The sequence below is a fragment of the Astatotilapia calliptera genome, chromosome 7, assembly GCF_900246225.1.
Source record: "Astatotilapia calliptera chromosome 7, fAstCal1.2, whole genome shotgun sequence".
Lineage (NCBI taxonomy): Eukaryota > Metazoa > Chordata > Actinopteri > Cichliformes > Cichlidae > Astatotilapia > Astatotilapia calliptera.
The window spans coordinates 44062872-44090208 of NC_039308.1; the positions used below are offsets into that span (position 1 = coordinate 44062872).

General features: G+C 41.8%; 1 protein-coding gene across 1 annotated transcript in view; it reads left to right on the top strand.

Annotated features, from left to right (window-relative positions):
• Positions 1-27337, top strand: part of LOC113026334 (solute carrier family 23 member 2) — an 84225-nt gene that overhangs the window by 22312 nt on the left and 34576 nt on the right. The window contains exons 2-5 of the mRNA XM_026174991.1: positions 12590-12742; positions 16813-16970; positions 25248-25431; positions 26235-26416. Coding sequence (XP_026030776.1) covers positions 12590-12742; positions 16813-16970; positions 25248-25431; positions 26235-26416 — 677 coding nt within the window. The remainder of the gene's footprint in view (positions 1-12589; positions 12743-16812; positions 16971-25247; positions 25432-26234; positions 26417-27337) is intronic.

Consider the following 27337-nt stretch of genomic DNA (forward strand, 5'->3'; position numbering starts at 1 on the left):
GTGCGAGGTCCTGTCCAGCTGTGTATTTATCCAAACCAGCCAACCAGGCATTCCCTCCCTCCGTTATGTCAGGGAGTTTGTCCACTAGGGCCTGGACATCTCCGAATGAATAAGGTTGATACACTGGTCTACGTTGCGCTTTAGTCTGGACCAGGGGAAATATGCCTGGAGGCTGAGGCACAGGGCCCTTAGATCTAGTCTGATATCCTAAACTGGGAGGGGTAGAGGGGGGTGTATTGTTAAGGTCACTGAGTTCATCATCAGTATCCTCAGTTTCTTCCCCGCCTGGTGGGGTAGCAGTGTCAGCAAAAACGTGGGCTAAACTCATCTGTGTTTCCGGATCCTGACGGCCCACCAAAGACATGGTAACTGTGACATTTGGTGAAGTGCCAGGCTCAGTTTTTGCAGTAGCGGTCAGATCTCCTTTAACAGCGACAGGAGTGCTGGCAAAGGGGTTGGACCGGGAAAGAGGGGCTGACGCAACACGATTATTCACCTGGACCACTGACCTATGTTCATTTAAGCAGCGGCGTAATGCTGCTTCTTGATCAGTTAATTGTTGTTCAGTGGGTTCCTGTCTGTTCATTCGAACCGCAAATGGTGCGCTCGCAGGGGGGTCAGTTAGGCCCTCAGATCCGGTTCCAAAACAATGGGACATAGAAGAGGGGGCTCTACTACTAGCTGAGGATGTCGCCGACAGAGAGGAGCTTCCTGGGCAAAAATGCTTGGTATCTATGGGAGTTGGAGCTACGGGCGGTTCTTCTCCAATAGTCATTATTCCACCAGAGATATTAAGTACCGGATATATGCCTGCTGAGGGAGGAGTTGAGGCAGAATAGGGAGGTGGCTGAGACCTATTTTTCTTCATGTGTGGTTTTGCAGTTTCCCATAAACACACCCAGTGATTAAATTTAGCTTTGCGGCCTGCGTGCTTATCTGCTTCCTTTCTGTGTCTCACCCCGCTCATCACACCTGCACCTGCTGCTGCTGAGTTGGCTTCTTCCTCTTTCTCTTTTGCCTGCATAGCCTTATTCTGCCAAATTATTCCCCAGTTACCACTACTCCCCTCGTCCTTTCCCTTTTCTTTCATTAACCTTTCAGCTGTTTTCCTCAATGACTCTTTCTGCTTTTTTGCTTCTTTAGGCTGGTGTGTGGAGTTGATGACTGTCTCAACACATGTTAATTGTTCTCCCAATGTGCTAAGAATAACACCGGGACCCCAACCATCATCATTAGTTTCTCGATCTAATTCTCCATCCATTTTACTGTCAATGGAGGAGTGTTCTTTTATTGATTTTAAAGGAGAATTTGGGCCAGCTGGGTTTCTGCCTCTGTTAGGCACTAACAGCTGGGGCGCTGCTTTAAAGGTGAGTCAGCACTGAAATATCCCTTCAGGTGTTACCAAGCTTCTACCAAACCGGAGTCTGGCGGGTAACCTTGCCTAGAGCTTCCTGATAGGGGTGCTAGTTGGTTGTCACCTTGTTCACACGTCTCATTCACACTTCATACATTACCTGCAGTCACTCATTACCCTCCTTATGTATGTAATAAATGTGTAAAAAAAAAATTCTATGTGTGGTGTATTATTTTAACCAAAAGAGGAACCTAGTTCCTTTAATTGTGTAATCTGTGAACAACGGAGAACCAAACTGTCCTGCCCAGTGTTCCACAGCAAGCATTCAGCGTGTATTTATGTGTGTCCAATATCAAACAGAACATCAAAACATTTAAAACACTAAAATCATCGGGGTTTTAAGAAGAGATCCGTTTTCTCCTATTGATCAAAGGGACCCCTCCTTTGGACTCCAACCAGTACTTCTCCTTTTTAAGTTTTAGAGGATCTTTTCTAATAAAGTCCTCTGGGCCTTCCTAACCCTTCTGTAGTTTAGAGAATATTACTAAAAAATATTCTCAAGGCCTTTAACCTTTTAATTTGTTTAGAAAGGCGTTACTAATAAACCCTTTCAAGGTCCCAGACCTGCACTGAGGTATGTATCCGACACCGGAGAGCAACCCGTCGGCTGCAACCGTGGTCAGACCTCAGTTCACTCTTATCTTTATTCACTTATTCACTTATTTCTTATTCACTTATCTCTTATTCACTTATTTCTTATTCACTTGTCTGATTCTCAACAAGCCTTAAGTAAGCCAGACAATTTTGGTTATGAATTACTAGGAGTTTGGACACTAAGTATTTTTATAATGTTCAATATAGCAGAAATAAAAGGTCTGCTTACCTTGTTTTTGTGTGCACACAGCTTTTGTCCAAACTCCGTTCACTCAGACCACGGCCGAAGTCCTCCCATCCGTTCCAGTTGACCTGGAGCGGATCCTGTTCGTGACGCCAATTGAAGGATACAAAAAAAACAACAACAGCAATAGAATAATATTAAACACAAAGTGAACCCGTCTTCCTTCATTAAATAGGTTCTTTTAGATGTTAAGGAGGAATTGACTTAACCAGGCTGGCGGAGAATGAAGACAACCGGACACCTGCGGCAGATGGGGAATCAGTGAACTTTTATTGAGACAGAGACAACCTCTCAACACAGCTCACATCAGGAGATTCCGAAGATTTGCTGTGAGGATGGGTATATATTCTCTAAAACTTACAGGAGGGGGTTGTGAGGAAAGTGCTGCATTAGCAGAAAAACAACTCCATAAAAGGAAATCGGCCTTGGGTGTTCTAGTCTCTTCGCTTGCAGATATCTTGCACCTGCAGGATGAGGCGATCGCTTCTTATCGCTCTCAAGGCCAAAGTCGTGAGCACATTTTTATTACACAGTTGCACAGTAACTTTAAAGCTGAACAATATTTAAAGCTGAATAATGTTTGATCAGATTATATTTTCTTCAAGAGACATGTTCTCTGGAGTAAAAATTGTGCGTCTCAATCTGGCAATGCAATGGACAGGTCTAGCTTTGGTGGTTACCAGAAGAATTGTACTTATCTGGCTGCACTGTGCCATGTATAAAGTTTGGTGGAGGCAAATTATAGAGTTGGGTTTTTCTCAAAAGCCGGGTTCAGCCCCATAGTTCCAACGAAAGGAACTCTTAATGGTTCAGCATTTCAAGATATTTTGGAAAATTTCATATTCTTAACTTTGTGGGAACAGTTTGGGGATGGCCCTTCCTGTTCCAACATGACTTTGCACCAGTGCACAAAGCAAGGTCTATAAAGATATGGATGAGCAAGTTTGGTGTAGTGTGGAAAGACTTGACTGGCCTGCAAAGAGTCCTGACGTCAACCCAACAGAACATAGTTGTGATGGATTAGAGTGGAGACTGTAAGCCTAAACCCAACACTCCAAAACCTAACAAACCTAACAGCCTAACACCCCTAAACCTTGTGGACAGGCTTCCCAAAAGAGTTGATGCTGTTATACCTGCAAAGAGTTGTGCAACACGAAATTAAATCCTATGGATTAAGAACAGATTGTCACTCAAGTTCATACAGCTGTGAAGCCAGACGAGCAAATACATCTGGCAATATAATGTCGCTATAGCTTTGTGTTAAATGAGGTTAAACTGCGGTTTATTTCTTGTTTGAGCTGCTCCAGGTTTTCATATTATTTTAGAGGACTTTGTGAATGACACTTTTCATTTTGGATTTTAGGTCCATACTAATGTTCTCTAAATCCAAACAAACTTTGGCAGCATAGGTGGTTGGACCCGTTCACTCTCAGCACCCCTTTTGTTTGACCTGACTGTCTGTTGGCATTACTATGAGGGTAAATATGTTGTAAATGTGAGAGCTTGTAAAATAAAAGGAGAGAATGTGTAGAAAAAATATGAACTTGTAATTTGAAATGCTTGCGTGTAAAAAATGTTCACATACTTGTGATTTAAATTTATAGAAAAAATATTCACAAATTCAAGGATGGACATTTTCTCAAATATATAACGAGAACTGCAAATTTTTGTATTGTTATTTGTTTTACTATGTACAACTGCAACCATGTGATCAAAACCAGTCAAAAATAGAGTTTTTGTAGAAGTGGTGCACAGTGGCACTGCTTCGGGATATTGTGTTGCAACCAGAAATAATAAAAAGCACTATCTGCTTGGATGCTGGTGAAATTGCTCAATGAGGTCCATGCCAATGCATTCAATGGGACCTCCATTAATGATAGCAGGTGCAAAGATGCTAGATGCCAGGACCGTGGAGAGATATCAGAAGTGGAAGTGTGATTAAACGTTGGACTCCACTGGCTGCAATGGGGATGCACCACAGGGCCTCCTTGGGGCTGAGATCGGCCATCAGCTGTGGGTCCCTGCCAGCTCCCTGCTGCAAGGTGATCCTTAGCCAGCATTATGGCCAGCTTGAGACTTGCTGGCTGATGACAGCCAAACTGACTCTGCTGTTTATGCTGGGAACCCCTCCATAAGCTGCATCAGTGTCAGCATGTTCAACAGCTAAGCTTCCCCCAGGCTACTCAATTGTGGAGCCTCCTAGTGTAGGCGAATGGCTAACCTCTCACCCCCATCTCCCCTTCCAGGAACCAATAGCAGTGATGCTCATGCAAGAGTCCCAGTCGGTCCATGATGATTTGCTGGATGTTGAGAAAGCAATTCCTAACAACCACCTAAAGGCTAAGCTCTAAGCTGCCACTTCTACCAGAAGCAGCAGCCACAGTGAGCATTCAAATATCCTTGGGCAAGATACTAACCCCATGTTTGCCTACTGGTGGTGGTCAGAGGGCCCGGTGGCGCCTGTGTCCGGCAGCCTCGCCTCTGTCAGTGCGCCTCAGGGCAGCTGTGGCTACAATGTAACTTGCTATCGCCAGTGTGTGAATGTGTGTGTGAATGGGTGAATGACTGAATGTAGTGTAAAGCGCTTTGGGGTCCTTAAGGACTAGAAAAGCGCTATACAAATGCAGGCCATTTTTTTTTTTCATTCTCGGGTGCCCAGCACGTCTCCGCCGTGGCCTGTAAAACTTCAGGGAAGTCCTGGGGGTCCTCCCTCTTGTCCATTGGGTGGAGCGTCAATGCTCGGACTCTGGGGAGCAGAAACAGCGGTAGTGAGGAGCCAGCCCAAGCAAGCAGACATTTGAGCAGCCTTATCTGCCGCTTGGACTGTTCCTGCCGCTTGTCTAGAAGATGGCGCTGTGTCCCCACCAGGTCAGTCACTATCTTGGCTTGCACCTCCACTGGCTGAGCAGACCACGGATCCATCGTGACATGCCTAAGTTTTTGGAACGCTATAGCAACAACCCAGACAGTTTATCCAGTTTATATAATGCTTTTTAAACACTCTTTCTCCAGCCGACACCACAAAACTGAACACACTGGTCCATCCCTCCCCTAGAACTGAGCCACAAACCACACGCCTCCACAGTGACTTAAAGTGTGATGTACTGATGCCCCTGAGTCACAATGCTGTGATACAGAATGAGGGCTCTGAGGTGAAGTAAAATGCGCTTTTACTGCCAACAGCGGAGCAAACTGAGTAAAATGACTGCTGAAATATGGACAGAATGTCTGTCAAATTTCAGAGCGAAAGCTAATGTCAGGGCAGCACACTGATCAGTGTATTTATGGATGTGAGTGAAGTTGCCCCCCCCCACCTTCTTCAAATCCAACAAAAGTGGTATCAAACGTTTGTGCTACGTTTGTGCTGGTTTGTGCTGCAAAAATTTTCGTTTGTGCTACTATCATTTTAAAGATATTAATAAAAATTTCTAGAGGTCATCAGAGGTCAACCAGCCACCCCATATTAATGGAATCAAACAAAATTGATGTCAAACGTTTGTGCTGGTTTGTGCTGCAAAAATGTTTGTTTGTGCTGCTAACATTTTAAATTTTTAATAAAATAACATCTTGATGCATACTTAATCATCCAGGTAAGTAAATCCCAAAAGGTTGATTCTGTTTATCTGGACATTTTCAGTTGGAGAAACGTTTTGTCACTCATCCAAGTGACTTCTTCAGTCTCAGCTGACTGCAGGTTTCCCCAACCTTATAAACAGTACACATGTGAGTGAAATTGGCCCCCCTACCTTCTTCAAATCGAACAAAATTGATGTCAAACATTTGTCCTGCAAATTATTTTGTTTGTGCAGGTTATGTTTCCCTAAGAGTGAGAAACATAACCTGTGAGAGAGAGATGTTACATCTGTCTTCACTTGCAGCCCAGTCATAGAAGCGTTGGAGGTAGTTCATAAGAGATTACAGGATCACCCCAACCTCAGCAACAGGACCACTCTCAGCACTGATCAGTTGTGTTTGCTTTTGGAACTGTGTCTTAATTCCACTTCCATTTTGCATAAGGGTCAGTACAGGCGGAAACCTAGGTGTGCCATGGGTTCCCACAGGCCCCTGGTCAAAGTCACCAAACCAGTTCGTAAGCAGGTACAGGTGTGGCCAGAAGGGTCCTCAGAGGCACTGCAAGACTGAGGCACCACAGGCTGCTACACACGACAACACCACAGACTTTAAGGAATATACAGAAAGTGTTACTGCCTACATCCCAAAATGCATTGATGATGTCACAGAGACCAGGTGTCACGGGTTGCTTAGAGGATCCACTCGCAGGACTCATGAGTAGCGTTTAAACAGAGACGGTTTATTTACAGATCTTCACCAAGTGTATGTACTATATACAAGACGTGAGGGGCAGGGCTCCAGGGAAAACAGGGAAATCACACACGCGCTCAGTTCAACCTCTCTCTTCTCTGCTAGCGACCAGTCACTCCTTCCACACTCCACATGGGGAAACACGGGGAATCTAGGAACAAAGAAACACTCGTTAAGTCTCTGAGACGGAGGCACAGGAAACTTGAGCTAGACGTGTACTGACTAGAGCCTTCACAACAATCCAGCATTGAACAGCTGATCTCCTCCTTCTAATATACCAGCTGGTCTGATGAGGCCCAGGTGTTCCCAATCCAGGAAGGCGTGGACCGAGGGTGTGAAGCCGCCATGCGTTCCGCCCCTGCAAAACAGGGCAGAGAAGAAGAGAGGGGGAGAGAGAGGGAAAAAGAGAAGAGAAGGAGGGCTAGGAGTGGAGAGATTCTGATCAGCACCTTGCCGATCCTCCAGATCTTGACACCAGGCCTATCACTGTCCGGGCCAATCAGAAACCATGGCTCACAGGTCAGGTTTAAATGCTCCTAAGGTTGAAAAATGCAAGCCTTCAGAGCCGGGAATTAGGTGAGCCAAAGAACAGCAAGGGCAAACCTGTCACGTGGCATCAGCTACAGCAAAGCTTCAGCGACAGCAGAGATACTTGAGGCAGTGGCAAGGAATACAAACCATCACAGACTACAAGCCTACTCTGCAGACCGTGGTGACACAATCCCCAGACAGTGTGTGGAGATCCCTTGCCAAAATCAGTACCGTCGTTCCCACATGCCTCAAAGCCTCCAACATCATTACTGTTCCCAAGAAGTCATCTACCTCCTGCTTTAAGGACTACCGTCCTGTCAAACTCACCTCCATCATTATGAAGTGCTTTGAACGGTTAGTCATGCATCAAATCAAATTATCGCTTTCGTCAAAATGCTCAAGTGATGATGGAATTTCAACTGCCCCTTACTCAGTCCTCACGCATCTCAACACTAGAGACTCATATGTCAGAGCGCTGTTCATAGACTTCAGTTCAGCCTTCAGCATCATCATTCCCCAGCAGCTCATTCACAAACTGGATCTGCTGGGGATCAGCACCTTGCTGTATAACTGGCTGCTAGATTTCTTGACAGGAAGACAGCAGACAGTACGGGTCGACAGCAACAACTCCAGCCCAAGAACACAGAATACGGGGGCTCCCCAAGGATGTGTGTTGAGCCCCCTTCTCTTTACTCTGCTGACCCACGACGAGATCTACTACAGGGGTGAAGTTAACCATCTGGCAGAGTGGTAAAGCAACAACAACCTGTCCCTGAATGTGGAGAAGACCAACAGCGACTCTACTTCCTCTGCAAACTGAGAAGCACAAGTATGACTCCTGCAGGAAAAAATGACAACGGGTAGTAAGAGCAGCTGCACCTGCCTCATCTGGAAGGTGCTCTCTATTACAGGTGACTCCACTCATCCCTTCAGCAGCGTCTTCAGTTTGCTGCCATCAGGAAGGATACTGAAGAGCCTCCGGGCCAGAACACACAGACTGAGAGACAGCTTCGTCCATCGAGAAGGGGGGGCCCAAGGGTACATCTTTCACCATCCTACAATGCTGTGATTGTAGCCATTCCCCACTTTCTGTGAATGGTACTCATGGCCATTAATCAGTAGGCTTTGATTAGTTGTCATTGATCAATGGTCATAAGAATTTGCATACTAACAATCATGGAACTAACCCCTCAGCCCATTGTTCATTCAGTGGTGCTAGTTTCCTTCACTATGCAAATGTGTACTGTTTATAAGGTTGGGGAAACCTGCAGTCAGCTGAGACTGAAGAAGTCACTTGGATGAGTGACAAAACGTTTCTCCAACTGAAAATGTCCAGATAAACAGAATCAACCTTTTGGGATTTACTTACCTGGATGATTAAGTACGCATCAAGATGTTATTTTATTAAAAATTTAAAATGTTAGCAGCACAAACAAACATTTTTGCAGCACAAACCAGCACAAACGTTTGACATCAATTTTGTTTGATTCCATTAATATGGGGTGGCTGGTTGACCTTTTGACCTTTACCTTTTCATTAATATCTTTCAAACAGAAGCAGCACAAACGACAATTTTAGCAGCACAAACCAGCACAAACGTAGCACAGTTGATTGACACTCATTTTGTTTGATTTAATTAATGTGGGGGGGGGGCTGGTTGACCTCTGATGACCTCTAGAAATTTTTATTAATATCTTTAAAATGATAGCAGCACAAACGAAAATTTTTGCAGCACAAACGTAGCACAAACGTTTGATACCACTTTTGTTGGATTTGAAGAAGGTGGGGGGGCCACTTCACTCACATTATTTATGGCTAGTTAGCTAACACCTTTACCATTAACTAAAATAGTCATGAAGGATTTTCATGTCTGTGTTGGTTTTCTCATTAATCACAGTAGTAATGTACTAAATAAATATTTGAAGGAAACTTACAGTGGCTCTCTGTGCTCTGTGGCTGTGAATCCACCATGTCAGACAAGACAGTGGGGAATGAGACTACTTGGTCTTCTTTTTCTTTGATTGGCTGACGCCCAACCTTGTCACACTCTCTGTGGTTTTAGTCATATTATTAAAATCTTTGATCCCTTTGTTTCTTTTCTCACCACTTATCTTGCATCCACACCTTTATACAGGCAAATGAGTATTTTGTCCACATCATCCTCTTCATGCATGTTGTCTTACTCCAAGCTGTATAGGCTCGAAAGCCTACTACCAATTAAGCATATTAGGTGATGTGCATCTCTGTAATGAGAAGGGGTGTGGTCTAATGACATCAACACCCTATATCAGGTGTGCATAATTATTTGGCAACTTCCTTTCCTTTGGCAAAATGGGTCAAAAGAAGGACTTGACAGGCTCAGAAAAGTCAAAATTAGTGAGATACCTTGCAGAGGGATGCAGCAGTCTCAAAATTGCAAAGCTTCTGAAGCGTGATCATCGAACAATCAAGCGTGTGAATGTGTGTGTGAATGGGTGGATGACTGGATATGTAAAGCGCTTTGGGGTCCTTAGGGACTAGTAAAGCGCTATATAAATACAGGCCATTTACCAATCAAGCGTTTCATTCAAAATAGTCAACAGGGTCGCAAGAAGTGTGTGGAAAAACCAAGGCGCAAAATAACTGCCCATGAACTGAGAAAAGTCAAGCGTGCAGCTGCCAAGATGCCACTTGCCACCAGTTTGGCTATATTTCAGAGCTGCAACATCACTGGAGTGCCCAAAAGCACAAGCTGTGCAATACTCAGAGACATGGCCAAGGTAAGAAAGGCTGAAAGACGACCACCGCTGAACAAGACACACAAGCTGAAACGTCAAAACTGGGCCAAGAAATATCTCAAGACTGATTTTTCTAAGGTTTTATGGACTGATGAAATGAGAGTGAGTCTTGATGGGCCAGATGGATGGGCCCGTGGCTGGATTGGTAAAGGGCAGAGAGCTCCAGTCCGACTCAGACGCCAGCAAGGTGGAGGTGGAGTACTGGTTTGGGCTGGTATCATCAAAGATGAGCTTGTGGGGCCTTTTCGGGTTGAGGATGGAGTCAAGCTCAACTCCCAGTCCTACTGCCAGTTTCTGGAAGACACCTTTTTCAAGCAGTGGTACAGGAAGAAGTCTGCATCCTTCAAGAAAAACATGATTTTCATGCAGGACAATGCTCCATCACACGCGTCCAAGTACTCCACAGCGTGGCTGGTAAGAAAGGGTATAAAAGAAGAAAAACTAATGACATGGCCACCTTGTTCACCTGATCTGAACCCCATTGAGAACCTGTGGTCCATCATCAAATGTGAGATTTACAAGGAGGGAAAACAGTACACCTCTCTGAACAGTGTCTGGGAGGCTGTGGTTGCTACTGCACGCAATGTTGATGGTGAACAGATCAAAACACTGACAGAATCCATGGATGGCAGGCTTTTGAGTGTCCTTGCAAAGAAAGGTGGCTATATTGGTCGCTGATTTGTTTTTGTTTTGTTTTTGAATGTCAGATATGTATATTTGTGAATGTGGAGATGTTATATTGGTTTCACTGGTAAAAATAAATAATTGTAATGGGTATATATTTGTTTTTTGTTAAGTTGCCTAATAATTATGCACAGTAATAGTCACCTGCACACACAGATATCCCCCTAAAATAGCTAAAACTAAAAACAAACTAAAAACTACTTCCAAAAACATTCAGCTTTGATATTAATGAGTTTTTTGGGTTCACTGAGAACATGGTTGTTGTTCAATAATAAAATTATTCCTCAAAAATACAACTTGCCTAATAATTCTGCACTCCCTGTATATTACGTTGTATGGGGTATTTTCATGACAGGCTATCAGGGGTTCTGACCCTACACTATTTTCTCCATCATAGCATAACCAGATGTACAGTAAGAGAGATTCTTGTGGCCTCTCCAGAAGATAAATAGCTGCTCAATCCCCTCCAACCAGCATTTGCACTTGTCTAATGGTAGCATTACACTCCCAGTAGCTCACATTTCCCGACATCATATTTCCTCTCAGCAGCACAGATGCTGGGAGAAAAAGCCACATGGGTTTAACTTACCATCTGGGGCCAATCACTTAAAGGCCAGTTTAGTAAGAGTACTATTTTTTTTTTCATAAATTACTGATAATAAATAGCAAAAAGAAAGCACTGATAATTGCATGGAGGGTGTCCATGCAATTTTAGAAGGAGCAGAAATGCTATTGTTTGGACATTTTTCTGCTTTTACATAGACCAGCAAGGGCATTAGTAAGACCAAATGGCATCACCAAGTATTTAAAATGTCCCAAATGAGTGGTAAAAGTAGTTTTCCACTCATCCTTTTCTTTTATGTTTATAAGCATTACACAGATCTAATTTTGTAAAAACATTATGGTGCCTCAAAAGCTGAACTGAACAGAAGTAATCTGGTGATTTGATTTAACCTCTGGTAACCCCCAGCAATCAGAAAATGGCCTAAGAGTCTTACTCTTCTTTTAGACAAAGAAAAACTTCATAGGAGGGAAAGCTTTAACACTTTTTAAGCTCTCCCAATTGATACCAATCACTGTGGAAGAAGTGGGGTGAATGGCTATGGTCACTGAGGCCAGAATTACTTGTCACAATTACGGTGCACATTTGGTCTATAGCTGCTCCATGAATAAATGTTGCACATGCTTGTGTTGGCCCAAAGACAAACCTTGTTTAGATAAAGCCATATAGGTATGGCAGCTGAGTCTCTTGAGTCCAGTGTTTGGCCAGATAATTCTGTCGTGTTTTGCAAGAAGTTATTAGCAACAGATAAATACTCAGATAAGATAGGGGAGCTGTTACTGGCAGGCCAGAGGATCCCAGGGACAGTGGAAGAAGAAAGTGGTGGAGACTGGACAGGCAGTTGAGTAAAAGGGGAATATGTCTTTTGTAAGCAGGCAAGCAACTTAAAGAGACAGGTAAGTGAGACAGTGAACCTGAGCTCAGTTTTCCCACAAAGCACAAGCATTGCATTTCACCAGGAAGTCACAGACAAACAAAAATTCAGGATTCATAACTGCCAAAGCAGGGGCAAAGCAAGAGGATCACAGAGCCACATTACTACCATGCATGTAGTAATGCCATCTGGCAGAATATGGAAGCACAATACTACCGCAAGCAGTTAAGGAAATGGAATACAAGCTCCAACTGGAGGCAGCATCTGTAAGGAAAAAAAAGCAACTCCAGCTGAGAAAGTAACACTTTCACAGCAATTTGCAGGAGCACTTATTAAAAGATTTGAGTGTATATTGGCCTTTTATGTAAAAACATACATACAAGCTCAAATATATACATACATTAAAAAAAAATCCTAAATAAATTCAAACTTGTGCATACAATTAATTGGGATTTAAAGTAATTAAAATTTCAAACAGTTGCTGAAATGATGCAGAGGAAGAAATGCATTGCAGTGGATTAAACAAATTATTGCTAAATTAATGACTAATTAATGACTAATGACTTTTGCTGTGCTTCTCTTAAAGGACAAAGACGACGAACAGCCACAGCTGACAGCTGATCCTGGGGAGTCTCACACAGAGGAAACCCTAGAAGAGACAACAGGAAAAAAAATAGATTTAGTTTACTCCCTTAATGACAGGCCACCATGGTACCTCTGCATTTTGCTTGGCTTCCAGGTAAATCTATCTTCTGACTTGTTTAATGGATAATAATAATAATGGATTGGATTTATATAGCGCTTTTCAAGGCACCCAAAGCGCTTTACAATGCCACTATTCATTCACTCTCGCATTCACACACTGGTGGTTTAGCCCAGTGTCACAGCAGAAAACTGTATCGAACCTTGCTACTACTGCAGGAAAACATTCTGCTTTCATTTATTGAACATCTTTGATTGGCTGTAGCTCTGGAGGTAGAGCCGGTCATCTACTGATTGAAAGGTTGGTAGGGCAAGCCAGCCTGCTCAAGTCTGCGTGCCAAGGTATCCTTGGGCAATATAGTAAACCCCAAGTTGCTTTCCAATACATTCACTGTGAAAGTGTGACTGTTAGAAAGACAGCACTTAGGTGCAGAAAAAAAAGTGCTTGTGTGAATGGGCGAATAAGTGCTTTGAGTGCTCAAATAGAAAAGGGGTATATAAGAAACAGTCCATTTACTCTTATAATGAAGCCTCTTGATGTTAGATCAATGCCAAAGCAAGGAGACAAACCTACAGCTCTGTAAAAATAAAGTTGCATTGGCTAAACCAATTCTCATTTACATCTACAGCAAATGCGAGGTCAAATTAGCAGTCATTATTCATAATCCCAAATTCCACATCCTTCTCAATTTCTTTTTGAGACAATTAAAAACTTTCTATAACTCAGTAACTTAATGATAGATATTGCACCATCAGCTTCCTTTATCTGCAGTTTAGTGCTGGACAGTTAGGAAAGTGGGTTTGTCAGTGTTTTCCAGCTTTTTAATACAGAGAAAGAGAAGTGTAACTAAAGCTGAGGTAAATGTAGTTGAAATTATAACTAGAAGATTTCCATAATCCTGACAAGTTGATGGTAATGTCTTTTTTGTTGTTGCAACATTTGCGAACTAAAAAATAAACAATAATTCAAAAAATGACATTAATGTAGTTAAAGAAAATGTCTCACTTTAAAAAGGGGTGATAATTAATGTGTGTTGGCAACAGTATGTATTTACTCACAATAAGGTCTGTCAGTAACCCTAACCCTGATTCTTTAGTGACTCGTTAGCGACTTTAGTGTAAAGTCGCTTTCTTTACATTTTTAGTTAAACGATTTTAAGTCGTGTCAAAACATTTTTGGAAATGGGACTTTATTTTATTAATAACATACCAGAGTGTGGGTAAGACATGCAGCAAAGACTAGAATGTCAAGAGTTAATTTCATGGCTGATTAGCAACAGCATTTCAATCATTCAATAACATTATTTACAAGACCTGCAATATGGTTAAAATCCAAAGTGTGGTCATAAGTTAGTAAGTGGTAAATGGTAAATGGCCTGTATTTATATAGCGCTTTACTAGTCCCTAAGGACCCCAAAGCGCTTTACATATCCAGTCATCCACCCATTCACACACACATTCGCACACTGGTGATGGCAAGCTACATTGTAACCACAGCCACCCTGGGGCGCACTGACAGAGGCGCCCCAGGGTAGTAGTTTAGATATTTTCAAGGTTATAATAATACCAGTTTTCTTTCAGGCTGAGTGACCTTGGTTGAACCAGCGACAAGGAAAATATGATCATGCTGTAAAAATATATTAAATTTAAGCTCCAAGGCTGGCATGTTGAAATGACCAAAATGTTGGTGACTTTATTTTCTCCTGTAGCATATTATTGATTTGTATTTATTTGAAAATAATCTGTTAGCATTTTAGCATACATATATATATATATATTAGGGGTGCAACGATACACAAAATTCACGGTTCGGTTCGGTTCGATACTTTGGTGTCACGGTTCGATATTTTTTCGATACAAAAAAAATGTTCATGCCTTTTTAATTTCTCATTTATTAAAATTATAAATATATATTTTAACTCAAAAGTACAGTTTTTAAATTTAACCCTAACCCTTGTGCGTGTTTTTTATTTTGACAGCGAATGCGCACCTGCGGACCACTTATGTGCACCCCTGGTTATATAGCTCGTCATATTGCAGCCACAGAAATTCTTTTGTCCATGAAACCATAAAGCTGCACTTTCTTTTTGCCTTATAGTCTGATTTGTCATAACTTCTCCGTTTTGTGGTAAGCTTTTCTTTGGCTGTCACTTCTTCACCCTGACCTGTCTTATTTGGCTCAGCAGAACTAAAATATATATCTGTCTGTGAAGGTTCTCAGTCATCCAGGTCATCGTAGTCAAATATATATCCTGCTGCTTTTACACACGCACTCACATAAGCTCAGCGATTCTCTGCGCGATCAACCTCTCACATGTTTAAGCTTGCTGCGTGAGATTTCACTTGTCATGTTTGCATAGTAAGCTAACAATTAATAAGACGATGTCAGAAGAATTGGTGCACAAATTATCATCACTCACAGATCAGTGCTGTCGCTCTCTATACACAGTTTGCGCGATTGCAAAGTGAAAGCAAAAAAACAAGCGCAAATTCAAACGCGATTGCAATATGTCACATATTGACAGCGGCTCACCGATGCCAATGACATAATTACCCAGCTACATTTCTGAAAGAATGCAAAAGCATTGACATATATTTTTCCTTCCTACAATAGCCCGACGGGCAGGGCAGAGATAGATTTTGGTAGCCCGACTGAAAAAAATCGCTAGCCCCGGGACGTCGGGCTAGCGATATTGCGAGCCCTGTATCTGACTGTATCTGACAGTGCAGCCGCCTAGGCTGCACTGTCGAGCCTTGGCGGAGTAGTCGAACGCAGATTCACTGAGCGCTCAACACAGACAGCATCGTCAGAAGGAAAGTTGATAAAATAAATAACAAATGTTGTATTGTTCGATACATATGCGTACCGAACCGAAAGCACTGTATCGAACGGTTCAATATCGATACGAATATCGTTGCACCCCTAATATATATATATATATATATATATATATATATATATATATATATATATATATATATATATATATATATATATATATATATATATATATATGACCACTCACTCAAATCTTTTAATAAGTGATGCTGAAGGTTCTATTGTGTCTTTTAACTTGACATGGCAAAAGGCCATTTATGTTACTGATTAGGATTGACCACAAAATATGAATGTTGGGCAAAATGTAAAATCTTTTAGGTTTATACATCTGGAAAGAGTAACTTCTACCAGCCTATCTCATTCCACAAGGAATCCTCACTGCCATGGAACTGATATCTCCCTGATTGTTGCAGGTTTGGAAAATGATTAAAACAAACAATGCCCGTGTTTTCCACCCCTGTGTGAAGTATAGTAAAGCCTTGAATGTCAGCTGCAAAGACATAAAAGGATATGACATTTTTGCTAATACTTGTGGCATTACCTTCTTTTGTCAGCATTGGTGAAACACCAAGGATACCCGCTCCATTGCCCATATTATTTATTTATATTTTTTTTTTACAAATCACTTAACATTTTCTGGACGACATTGTAGGTTGTGTTGATAGGAGAATTAGCTCTGACCACACCGATGGTGTTGTCAATGACATATAATGTGTTTTGTACTTGGCTGCAAGCAGCCTTAGTGAGTCCAGATATATGTCTGTGCATCACTCAAATTAGATTAAAGTGTGAGACATCTGAGACTGAACATATCCTGCCAGCCAGGCCGTTGTGTTTTGATGTAGCAGATACAAGATTGTTATTATTCTAGCTGACCACACTAGTTCTGAGTTACAAGAAATAGCCTTTGTCATAATGATTTAAAGCAAAGAAACACTGATATAGGGAAACTCTTATTGCTTACTGAGTAGAGAACATCAGATAAACTGGTATTACTGTTTTAGATTTAGACATTTCCTCAATTACACTTGGCATTTGATCTGTACGCAGATATTTTGAGATAATGACATCCAGTACAGTCTGGTATGAAATTAATTCTCATCTATGTCATTGCACATTGTGACTGTTTTTCAATAAAAAACAACAACACAGCAAGCATTAAAGTCAAATAAAAAGGAGTTTTATGAAGATAAAAACATAAATTAATCTGTATAAAAAGAAAATATGTTTAATCCTTTAAAATCTCTCTATTATTCCACTTTCTGCAGCATTACATTCTTGCTTTCGGTGGCATCATTGCAGTTCCACTGATCTTGGCTGAACCGCTCTGTATAAAGGACAACAACATTGCTAAAAGTCAGCTGATCTCCACCATATTCTTTGTGTCAGGATTGTGTACGCTGCTGCAGACGACTGTTGGAAACAGGTAACACCCTTTTATGATTTCAGTGAACCAAAGCAGACGAAGACACAAGAGTTCACACAAGAATTTCCACTTGTGTAATATCTTTTGGCACTAGCTTTGCAGTGCGCAAACTGAGACAATGCCCCACCTAAGAATGAGTGAGCGTTTTATTTGTTTGGCACACCTGATATTGGGGAAGCATTTCTTTGTTCAGTGAGGATTTTTGAGGATTAATATAAGTCTTCCTAAAACACATCCACAAAGGATCTAAAGTAACAGCCCAGCTCCTGTAGTGGTTCATGTGAACTTAAACTGTGGGTTAGTTTATTGTGGGAATCTCTAGAACAGCCGTCCCCAACCCCCGGGCCTTGGACCGGTACCGGTCCGTGAGTCGTTTGGTACCGGGCCGCGAGAGTTGAGGCTCAGGCGTGAAATGTATAGTTTTCAGGGTTTTTATCGGTTTTCAGCGTTATTTTGTTATTGTTTTTATCGTTTACTCGGTTTTCCTGGGTCTTTTCACGTGTGTTATGAATAAATTTTCTTTTTTTCGGTACCAGTACTAGTTTTATTTTGTTGTATTTATCCGCGACACCTTAAAGGCCGGTCCATGAAAATATTGTCGGGCATAAACCGGTCCGTGGCGCAAAAAAGGTTGGGGACCGCTGCTCTAGAACATCTCATGTCAGTAGTAATTAATTGCCTAGCTAGGACACTTTCTGAAAGAGAACAACTTCACTTTTCAACACTTTGACATATCACTTTTTATTATGGTTATTATGATTCACAAACAAGAATAAAAACAGCAAATGATAGTTACATGTTTTGTTATTTTGCTGTTAGATATAAAAGTTACAATACCTTGCAAAGGCCAGGGGTTTGTTTTCTTCCAAGAACTCCACTGATTGGATTCCGATTTCTTTCTGAGTTTATTATAAGAGCCAGTTTTCTCATGCACATTCTTTTTCTTTAAGAATGTGGCGGTATGTGTCCTACATGTAGCATTCTCAAATCTTTTAGCGGCATCCTCAGTAGCAGAGTAGTTACTTAGTTAACAGATAATGATAGCTGATATGAAATTTATATCCAACAGGAAGAGTCTGTTAAATAAATAGCAGCATTGCCATTGGTAGAGCAATCAAATAAAACTGCTTGGGTGAAAAGGAGGATGTTTTTCATAGTGATGTGTCGGTCGTGAACGAAATGGCTCTAACAGCCGACTCTTTGAAGTGAATGACGCTGTCACTACCCGATCCTTACCAGAAACCCGATTGGTACCCCGCATGCGCGAAAGGTGTCTACTTCCGGTCGAAGCATTTTACGATAGTTACAGGTCAGAGTATCTGTTAAGATGTTAATAATAACAAGTATCTTTTAATGTCACGGTTCTGGGTCCGTTGGACCCAGTATTTTGAGTTTATTATGTTTTGGTTCACTTTTGCATCATGGATTATTCTTTGTTTCTCTGGTACTTTGTGTTTCAGTTATCTTGGTGTTTTGGATTGTTTCTCATTCTCTTGTAGTGATGTTTATTATTATTATTATTATTATTATTATTAGAGTTTCATGTTTCTATTATCCATGTTTTAGGAATGGTGGTTTCATGTATAGTACAGTTCCATGTTTCATTTTCTGTCTCTGTGTTGAGTCCATGTCTCTGAGTTGTGATTCATGTTTCCTGTTTTATTGTGAAAGTCTTTGTCTTATGTTAGTGTGTGCAGCTTTGTTCCCCATGTCTCGTTAGCCCTGATCTCTTCCAGCTGTGTCTCCCTTCTGTGGCCCATTTCCTCATTACTACCCTGTGTATTCCACCCTGCCTCATCTGTGTATCTACCATGTCTCACCCGTGTGTTCTCCCTGCTGTCCATCATCATTCTTCTCTGCTCATTCTCATTCAGGTTTGTGCTTTGTAGTTTTAGGTGTTTCCCAGTTTAGTTCAGTTCTCCGTGTTGCCGTTTGCCTCTCCTTTTGTGTTCAATAAATCACCTTTTACACCTTCACGACTGCCTGCGTGTGGATCCTCCTTTTCCTCCTCCACACGGCTCTTCTCACTTGCCGTGACATTTAAAATGTTTCCGATAATGAAACATTTAATATAATGTAGACAAAAACAAAAAAATAAAAAGATAGTGACAGATCGGGACTCCTAATCCTTACTGCGCATGTGCAAAGTCGGACCATACAAATCGGGTCTACCCAATCCGTACCGCGCATGTGCAGGGGTTTTCTTCTTCTTCTGTTCGTTTAATGGCAGTGTACTCCCAGTGTACGAGGATACCGCCACCTGCTGACTGAGCGAATGAACCCTATTGTAAACTGAATTAGCGTCATTACAAACGTGTGTTAAATTTGATTTAGTGATAATCGAGTGTGTTTATGCTTGTCTGTGTGGAGAGGATTGTTGCAAAAGTGATGATAATGTCCGCTATCACTGTCAATTGCCAGTAAACACTTCATCTGGTTGCTGAATCTTCACGTGACATATTATAAAGTCTGTATTATTAACTCTGTCATTAGGCACCATTCTTCTTATTTTACGGCGCTGTTGTTCAATCGGGGAACACTCTCTGTTGAGGAGAAAAGCAAAAATTTGTTGCGGATACGGGTTATCCATTGTTTAAATGTCCCGGTAGTCGAAAAGGAGGCAGAGCTGTTGAGAAATGCTAGGAGCTAACTGGGTGCTAACTGTATCATTCAAATATATTGAATGTCGCAATGTTGGCAAAGAGAGGAAGTGACGTAAGATTTGCACATGCGGGGTACAGATCGGGTTTCCGGTACGGATCGGGTAGTGACAGACGCAAGCCGGATCTTTATTGGGAGCCGTGGGTTGTTTTTTTTTCTTTCTCTCACCCTTTCTCTCGCACTTTTTTCCGCTTCACTCAGCACACGAGTCTTGTGCTTTGTGCTGGGAAGAGGGGGGAGGGGCGGTAGTTACACTCACAGAACAGAGCCCGAGGGAAAGAGAGAGAAAGAGAGCCAGAAACACATTAGAAAGGTGTAGTGATCACCCACAACTATTTTCAGTTGCAGATGATAAAGGATTCAGAAAGTTTATTCATGCAGGCCCATATGACAGAGAATGTGCATCTTCTTTTGTTTTCATATTTTTTCATAATTATATTTAATTGTGTGTTTGCAGTGTTTTGTGTTGTTTCACTTTAAATTTGTTTAAAAGGAAAATGATGAAAATTTAAATAGTTAAAAGTTGAAATGTGAATAGTTGGTTTTTGTATTATATGATTTATTTATTACATTTTATGTGGAGTGTATAAAAAAAAACCCTGAAGCACATACAATTCACAACAGAAGTGCTCCAGGATGCTAGGGGCAGTGTTGAGCTTTTGTTACCTAGTGGCTACACAAGCCAGGAAGTACCAACGACTTGGTGTGTGTGGTAGTAACAGGTAAACATTTTTTAAAATTATTTGAATATATATGAATGCCTGTGTATAAATACACAAACAATACACACATGCTTTCAATTGTGTAATTTAAGTGATCTAGGTAGCTTTGGAAATTCAGTTAACGCTAGAAGTGTGTTTTGGAGTTTGTATGTGCTTTGTCTCTAGGGGCCACCATATATATATTTATATATATTTATATATAAACATATATATATATATAAAACTACAGGGTTTTTTTTACATTAGTAATTCCTTTTGTGCATAATTTTATATAGTTGTTAATAATAAATAAATTAAAGCAACAAAACAACCTGAAGAGCCGGTTGGGAGCCGAAAGAGCCGGCTCTTTTTAGTGAGCCGAGCCGAAAGAGCCGGTTCTCTAAAAGGACCCGGAAATCCCATCACTAATTTTTCAGTTTAAGTTTCAATTTTATTTCTATAGCAGATTTAAAAGACCAAGGTACATCAAAGTGCTTCACACAAGAGCCGCATTTGCGGGGTTACAGCAATAGAGTGACGAAGAAAATACAGTTATCATTACGGAAAAGTTTCAGATAAGTGGTATGGCACAAACGCAAACTGAGTAAAAATTTTAAATCGAATTTGTTTCAAAGGCTAGCTTAAACAAGTGGGTTTTTAAACGTGATTCGAAGGATTGAATGGATTCCAACGCATTGACAGTTTTTATTATCGGGCTACAGAAAACTTAAAATGAGCTTTGCATATTAGCAAGATGGCGGCGCGCACGGGTGCAGCGGCTCTTAGCTCTCCAGTTTGGTGCTAATTTTTACTTTTAATGTGGATATTTTTGAATGTTTGCAACACCACCATCTCTTACAGTCGCCAGAACCTAATTGACCTAGGTTTTAAATATAGTTTGTCTGTTTCTGGCGACTATCAGCGAACACACAACATCCTGGTGGTGATAGCGAGACCGCCAGGGTCACCGTGGATGGTCTGCCCGCCCAGCAAGCGTAGAAGGCGACGGGGGAAAGAAAGCAGAAGAGGGGATGCCGGTCGGGCTCAGATGCTAGGCTACGCAAACATTCACACCGGCCAGCACTTCCGAGCCTTTTCCTATCGAACGCCAGATCCATCACCCACAAACTGGACGAATTGGAGCTACAGATAGCCAACACAAGCTTTGCACGTAACTGCAGCATTATTCTTATTACGGAGACGTGGCTTCACCCGCTGATTCCCGACGCTGCAGTCGAGTTAGCAGGCCCCACGCTACACCGGCATGACAGAAACAGCAACTCAGGTAAAAGCAGAGGAGGGGGGCTATGTGTTTACGTGCATAACGAGTGGTGTTGTAACAGCAGGATCATTCACACACACTGTTCTCCTGATTTGGAGGTTCTGGCAGTCTTGTGCGGACCTTTTTACATCCCGAGGGAGTTTACAGTAGTTATTGTGATAGCTGTTTATATACCGCCGGATGCTAACGTTAGCACGGCTCTCAGCCTCTTGCTCAACACCATAAACAAACAAAGCGACTTTAACAAAGCGTGCCTAAAGACTGTGCTTCCTAAATTTGTCCAGTTTGTGAACTTTGCTACGAGAGGAGAACACACTTTGGACCATGTCTATTCAAACATCAGGCATGCTTTCAGAGCGACACCCCTCCCCCACCTGGCTGGATCTGACCACCTCTGCATGTCCCTCACCCCCACCTACACCCCCCTGCTGAGAAAAACAAAGCCCCAGACAAAGACAATAAAAACCTGGCCTGAAGGAGCCCTTTCTCAACTGCAGGACTGCTTCTCAACAACTGTATGGGATTTATTCTCCAGCCACAACCTCCAGGAGTACACGGACACTGTACTCTCGTACATCAGGAACTGTGTTGACAATGTCACCGTCAACAAAAGGGTCAGGGTGTTTCCAAATCAAAAACCCTGGATGAATAGCGAAGTGCAATCCCTCCTAAAAAGCTGCAACACTGCCTTCAAGTCAGGGGACAGGGCTGCGTATAGGGCGGCCAGGGCAGACCTGAGTAGAGGCATCAGGAAAGCTAAGGCTGTCTATAGGAGGAGGATTGAAGATCACTTTGCTGACAACGACCCCAGAAAAATGTGGCAAGGGATCAATCACATTACCAACTGCAGAAGCAATAACCAGGCAACATCTAGGACTGATGCCTCACTGGCTGAGGATCTAAACCGTTTCTTCGCCCGCTTTGAGACGACCAGGCCCTCAGCTGCCACACCACTTCCACCCGCCCCCAGCACTGGCACACTAACACTTAGGGAGCATCAAGTGAGGTGTGTTCTAAGGTCAGTGAATCCCAGGAAGGCGGCAGGTCCTGATGGAATACATGGAAAGGTTCTCAGAGCATGTGCTGACGAACTGACCGGAGTCTTCACTAAAATCTTCAACCTTTCCTTGTCATCAAACACCGTCCCACCCTGCCTCAAAACCTCCACCATCATCCCCATCGGCAAGAAGACAGCTGTGGCCAGCCCAAATGACTACAGGCCTGTTGCACTTACGCCTGTAGTGATGAAGTGTTTTGAGAGACTGGTCTGTCAGCACATCAGGGCCGGTCTGCCTCCCACTCTGGACCCCCACCAATTTGCCTACAGGACAAATCGAACCACGAGGACGCTATCTCCATAGTGCTCCGCACTGCGCTGAGTCACCTGGAGCACCGAGGAAGCTATGTGAGAATGCTCTTTCTGGACTTCAGCTCAGCATTCAATCATATCATCCCGGAGATCCTGGTCCAGAAACTGTCTCACCTGGGACTCTCCACCCCCATCTGCCTCTGGATCAAGGACTTCCTGACAAATAGACCACAGTCTGTCAGACTCGGCCCCCACCGGTCCAGCACCATCACACTCAGCACCGGGTCTCCACAAGGATGTGTTTTGAGTCCCCTCCTGTTTACGCTCTACACATCCGACTGCTCCCCTACCCATCTCTCAAACACCATCATAAAGTTCGCGGATGACACCACAGTGGTTGGACTCATCTCAAGGGGGGATGAGTCGGACTACAGAGATGAGGTCAACAGACTGAGTGAGTGGTGTTCAGTTAACAACCTCCAACTGAACACAACGAAAACTAAAGAACTTATCTTGGACTTCAGGAAGGGCAGAGCAGACCCGGCCCCACTTTACATTCACGGGAACTGTGTGGAGAGGGTACACTCCATGAGGTTTCTGGGCGTGCAGATCTCTGATGACCTCTCCTGGACTGCAAATACCACGGCGGTGGTTAAAAAGGCCCAGCAGCGTCTCCACTATCTGAGAGTCCTCAGGAGGAACAACCTGGAGGAGAGGCTGCTGGTGACATTTTACAGAGCCACCATAGAGAGCATCCTAACGTACGGCATAACAACATGGTATGCAGGGTGCTCAGCTGCGGACAGGAAAGTACTGCAGAGGGTCATCAACACAGCCCAGAAGATCACTGGCTGCTCTCTGCCCAGCCTGGAGGTCACTGCAAACTCTCGGTACCTCAGCAGAGCTGGCAATATCATCAAGGACTACTCTCACCCCAGCAACCAACTGTTTGAACTATTACCGTCAGGCCGACGGTACAGGTCACATAAAACCAGGACAAACAGATTCAGGGATAGCTTCTTTCCCAGAGCTATCACCGTAGTAAATAAGCACAAAAACAATTGAACCTATTCCATACCGTCACTGTCATTATATTATGCTGCTATTCATACTGTCATTATATTAATGATGCTATCCTGTATATATTGTACATACTATTGTTTGAGTACTTATGATTGGTTTTTTTGTACTTTTTATATTTTACATTTATATTTATTATTGAAACTTGCACCAAGGGAGTGGCACTCCAATTTCGTTGTACTCTGTACAATGACAATAAAGGCTATTCTATTCTATTCTATTCAGGTTACTGCCAGGACTTGCTGGGAAGTCCTACCAAGGAGGGGTTAACATTAATATCGCACTACAGCCAAATCCTTTGTTTAAAGAATGAACACTATGGGTGTATTTTATTTAGTTTGAAATTTTTTCTCTGGATGTTTGAATTAGTTTTAAACACAAACTGCATTCTCACTCTTCATTATGAGCATATGGCACGGGGAAAATAGGTACATAACTATGACATGAGTGTAGTCTAAACTAAGAGGAAAGAAATAACATTTGATTTCGTTCCCAAAAAATACATTACAGGACTCTGTAATAACAAAGCTTGACTACCCTTTGGCAGATTACAGTATAATAAAACCAATGGATTGTACACTATACTATACATTTGCAGATAGGTTTTACAAGCACTAACTGATTTGTAAAATGCTGTAAATTAAATTAAATCAGAAAAACACTGTCATATCATAGATAGACTAGAAAATAAACAAACGATTGATCGATACAGGTTGTCGTAAGCTCTATGCAGACAGGTACACATACCACCAAGTCAGATAATGATTGATGGGCTAAGGGAGGAAGACAGGATGAATTGAATGTCACATATTTTGACAAACTTGAAATATCAGGAAAGGGATTCCATTTGTGATAATCAACTGCCAATTCCTAAAGTGTCTAAATGAAGAATGAACCATGGTTCCTCCTCAGCTATAAATAATAAGTCCGCCTAATCTGTGCAGCAATTTATTTTGACAGTTAAATGATTATGTGTGGAGAAAAACATCAGCATGATTATTGTCCATTTGCCACTTAAGGTTAAAGTTAACTTTTAGGCCAATCTTATGGATTGTTATTTCATGAGATTGATCTATATACGTATATACCTGTGTGAGAGAGTAAAATCAGTGTAGTTATTTTGAAAAATAAAAATTATCTTCAGGTTTGCTTTGAGTATACAAAGTCAAGCGTAATCAGAAGAGACTTTACATCATTTGGTCAAGTGACCTTTGACCTTTAACTTTAAAATTATTGACTTGCAGGTTACCAATCCTCCAGGGTGGCACATTCAGTTTCATCACACCAACCCTGGCAATTCTTGCATTACCCAAGTGGCAGTGTCCTGTGCCAAATGCACCTGTGAAACCATTGGTGCAGTTTCATAATGGCACCAGTCCGCTACAAATGGAAAATTCAGATGAGGTCTGGATGACAAGAATGCGTGAGGTATGTTCACTTGTGTGGTTAAAAAAACAAAACAAGGTGGGTGTGTGTGTGTGTGGGGGGGGGGGGGGGGGGGGTATAAATAAGCAAAGAAGTGAAAAATATGTTGTCAAGACTTAACATTTAAATGTGAAGTTGAATTCATTTTAAGTCCCTCGACAAACAGGAAAAAGGACAGTGTGAAGAACCCAACGAGAGAAAAGCTACATTAAGATAAGATAAGACTTTATTGATCCCACAATGGGGAAATTTCTGCGTCACCTCAGCTCGGGTACAGATATCAGAAGGAAATACAAAAATACAAATAAGTACAATCAATGAAGATAGATAGATAGATAGATAGATAGATAGATAGATAGATAGATAGATAGATAGATAGATAGATAGATAGATAGATAGATAGATAGATAGATATTTCTCATCAGAGGCTGCACAGTACATACTATTTAGAAACTGTGGCTAGCTGTCAATGTGAAGTTCTTTGTTAGCATGTGCTCAAATTACACAACTGCTTGAATTCTGCTATTTTTAAATCGCTAATAGACAGTCTGTTTCAATTTTATCTGTCCTAAATTTCAGATTTTGGGTCAAACCAGTGAAAATGTCAGACTTTTAACTTGAACAGTTTTTAGAGTTTCATGTTCTAAAACTGAGTTCTGCAAAAGGCCTAAAACTTAATTTTGAAAGGTTAAAGTCAAACGAAAGCATTATAATGGCAAAAGATGCACAGCATTTAATTTTAGATATGAAACCTTTATGTTGGCATAGGGAATGACATTACGTCCTTATTGTCTTATCTTCCACAGATCCAGGGAGCCATTCTGGTATCCTCTCTCCTTCAGCTCACACTAGGCTTATCTGGGCTGGTGGGCCTTGTGCTAAGATATATTGGTCCTCTGGCTATCGCTCCCACCATCAATCTCATTGGTCTGTCACTGTTTACTGAGGCTGGAAAGAAGTCTGGAGGCCACTGGGGAATAGCTGCTCTGTGAGTTAAAATCCTGATTAGCTTTATGTTGGAAAATATGTTGAAAGAAGTCTCTAAGCTCATCAGAAGTGTCTACCAGTCCTAATTCTGTCTTTATTATATCAAAGCATATAATTCTAACTGGACAGGAAACCCATATTCACACGTTGCTTTACTTGCCACTTGCCTCTATGGTTGCTGTCAAAAGACATAGACTCACCGTGGACCTGAATGTTTTGGTAATACTGAGCTTTCCATAATTCCTCTGAAGTGAATGCTTGCAAAGAAAGGTTTTATGTTCAAATTAGACAGAAATTAAGTTGACCATAGTTAACACAAGTATTGTTGGAGGAGTGAGGCTCAGGCATTCAACCCCAAATAAAACTATACCAGCTGTTAAGCACAGAGCTATAACAACGTACTGCAGTGTACCAGTGGAAATGGTACAAAACACAGTGGACTTAATAATTACAGTGGCAGACTACTTCAGAGTTCTTCATTATAGCTCGAAAGCATCAGTTGTAACTTAGATACAATTGGGTATTACAACAGGGCAATGACCCCAAGCACACATGGGCTGGTGTAATGAACTGGTTGTGAAATGGATAAACCAGGGCAATGGTAAGCTTTTGCAACACCTTTCTCAAAGTCTTAACCTTAAACTACAAAAATGTGAACAATGCTTGAAAGTCAGGCAAGAGCTACCAAAACCATCTGTGGAATATGCAACTTGCTAAAGGACATTTGATCAAATATTAGATGTAAGACAGATTTAAATGCATCACACATTTATATTTGAGCACTTTTTGTACATACGGTTCATAACTGTAAGTTTATAAGTTTCTTAAGTGTGCTTTCAGGAGTGTAGCTTGCAAATATCTGTTGCTGCCATCGGGCTGTCTCTCATTCCTTGCAATTCCGTTAAATGTGCCAAGGGAGCGT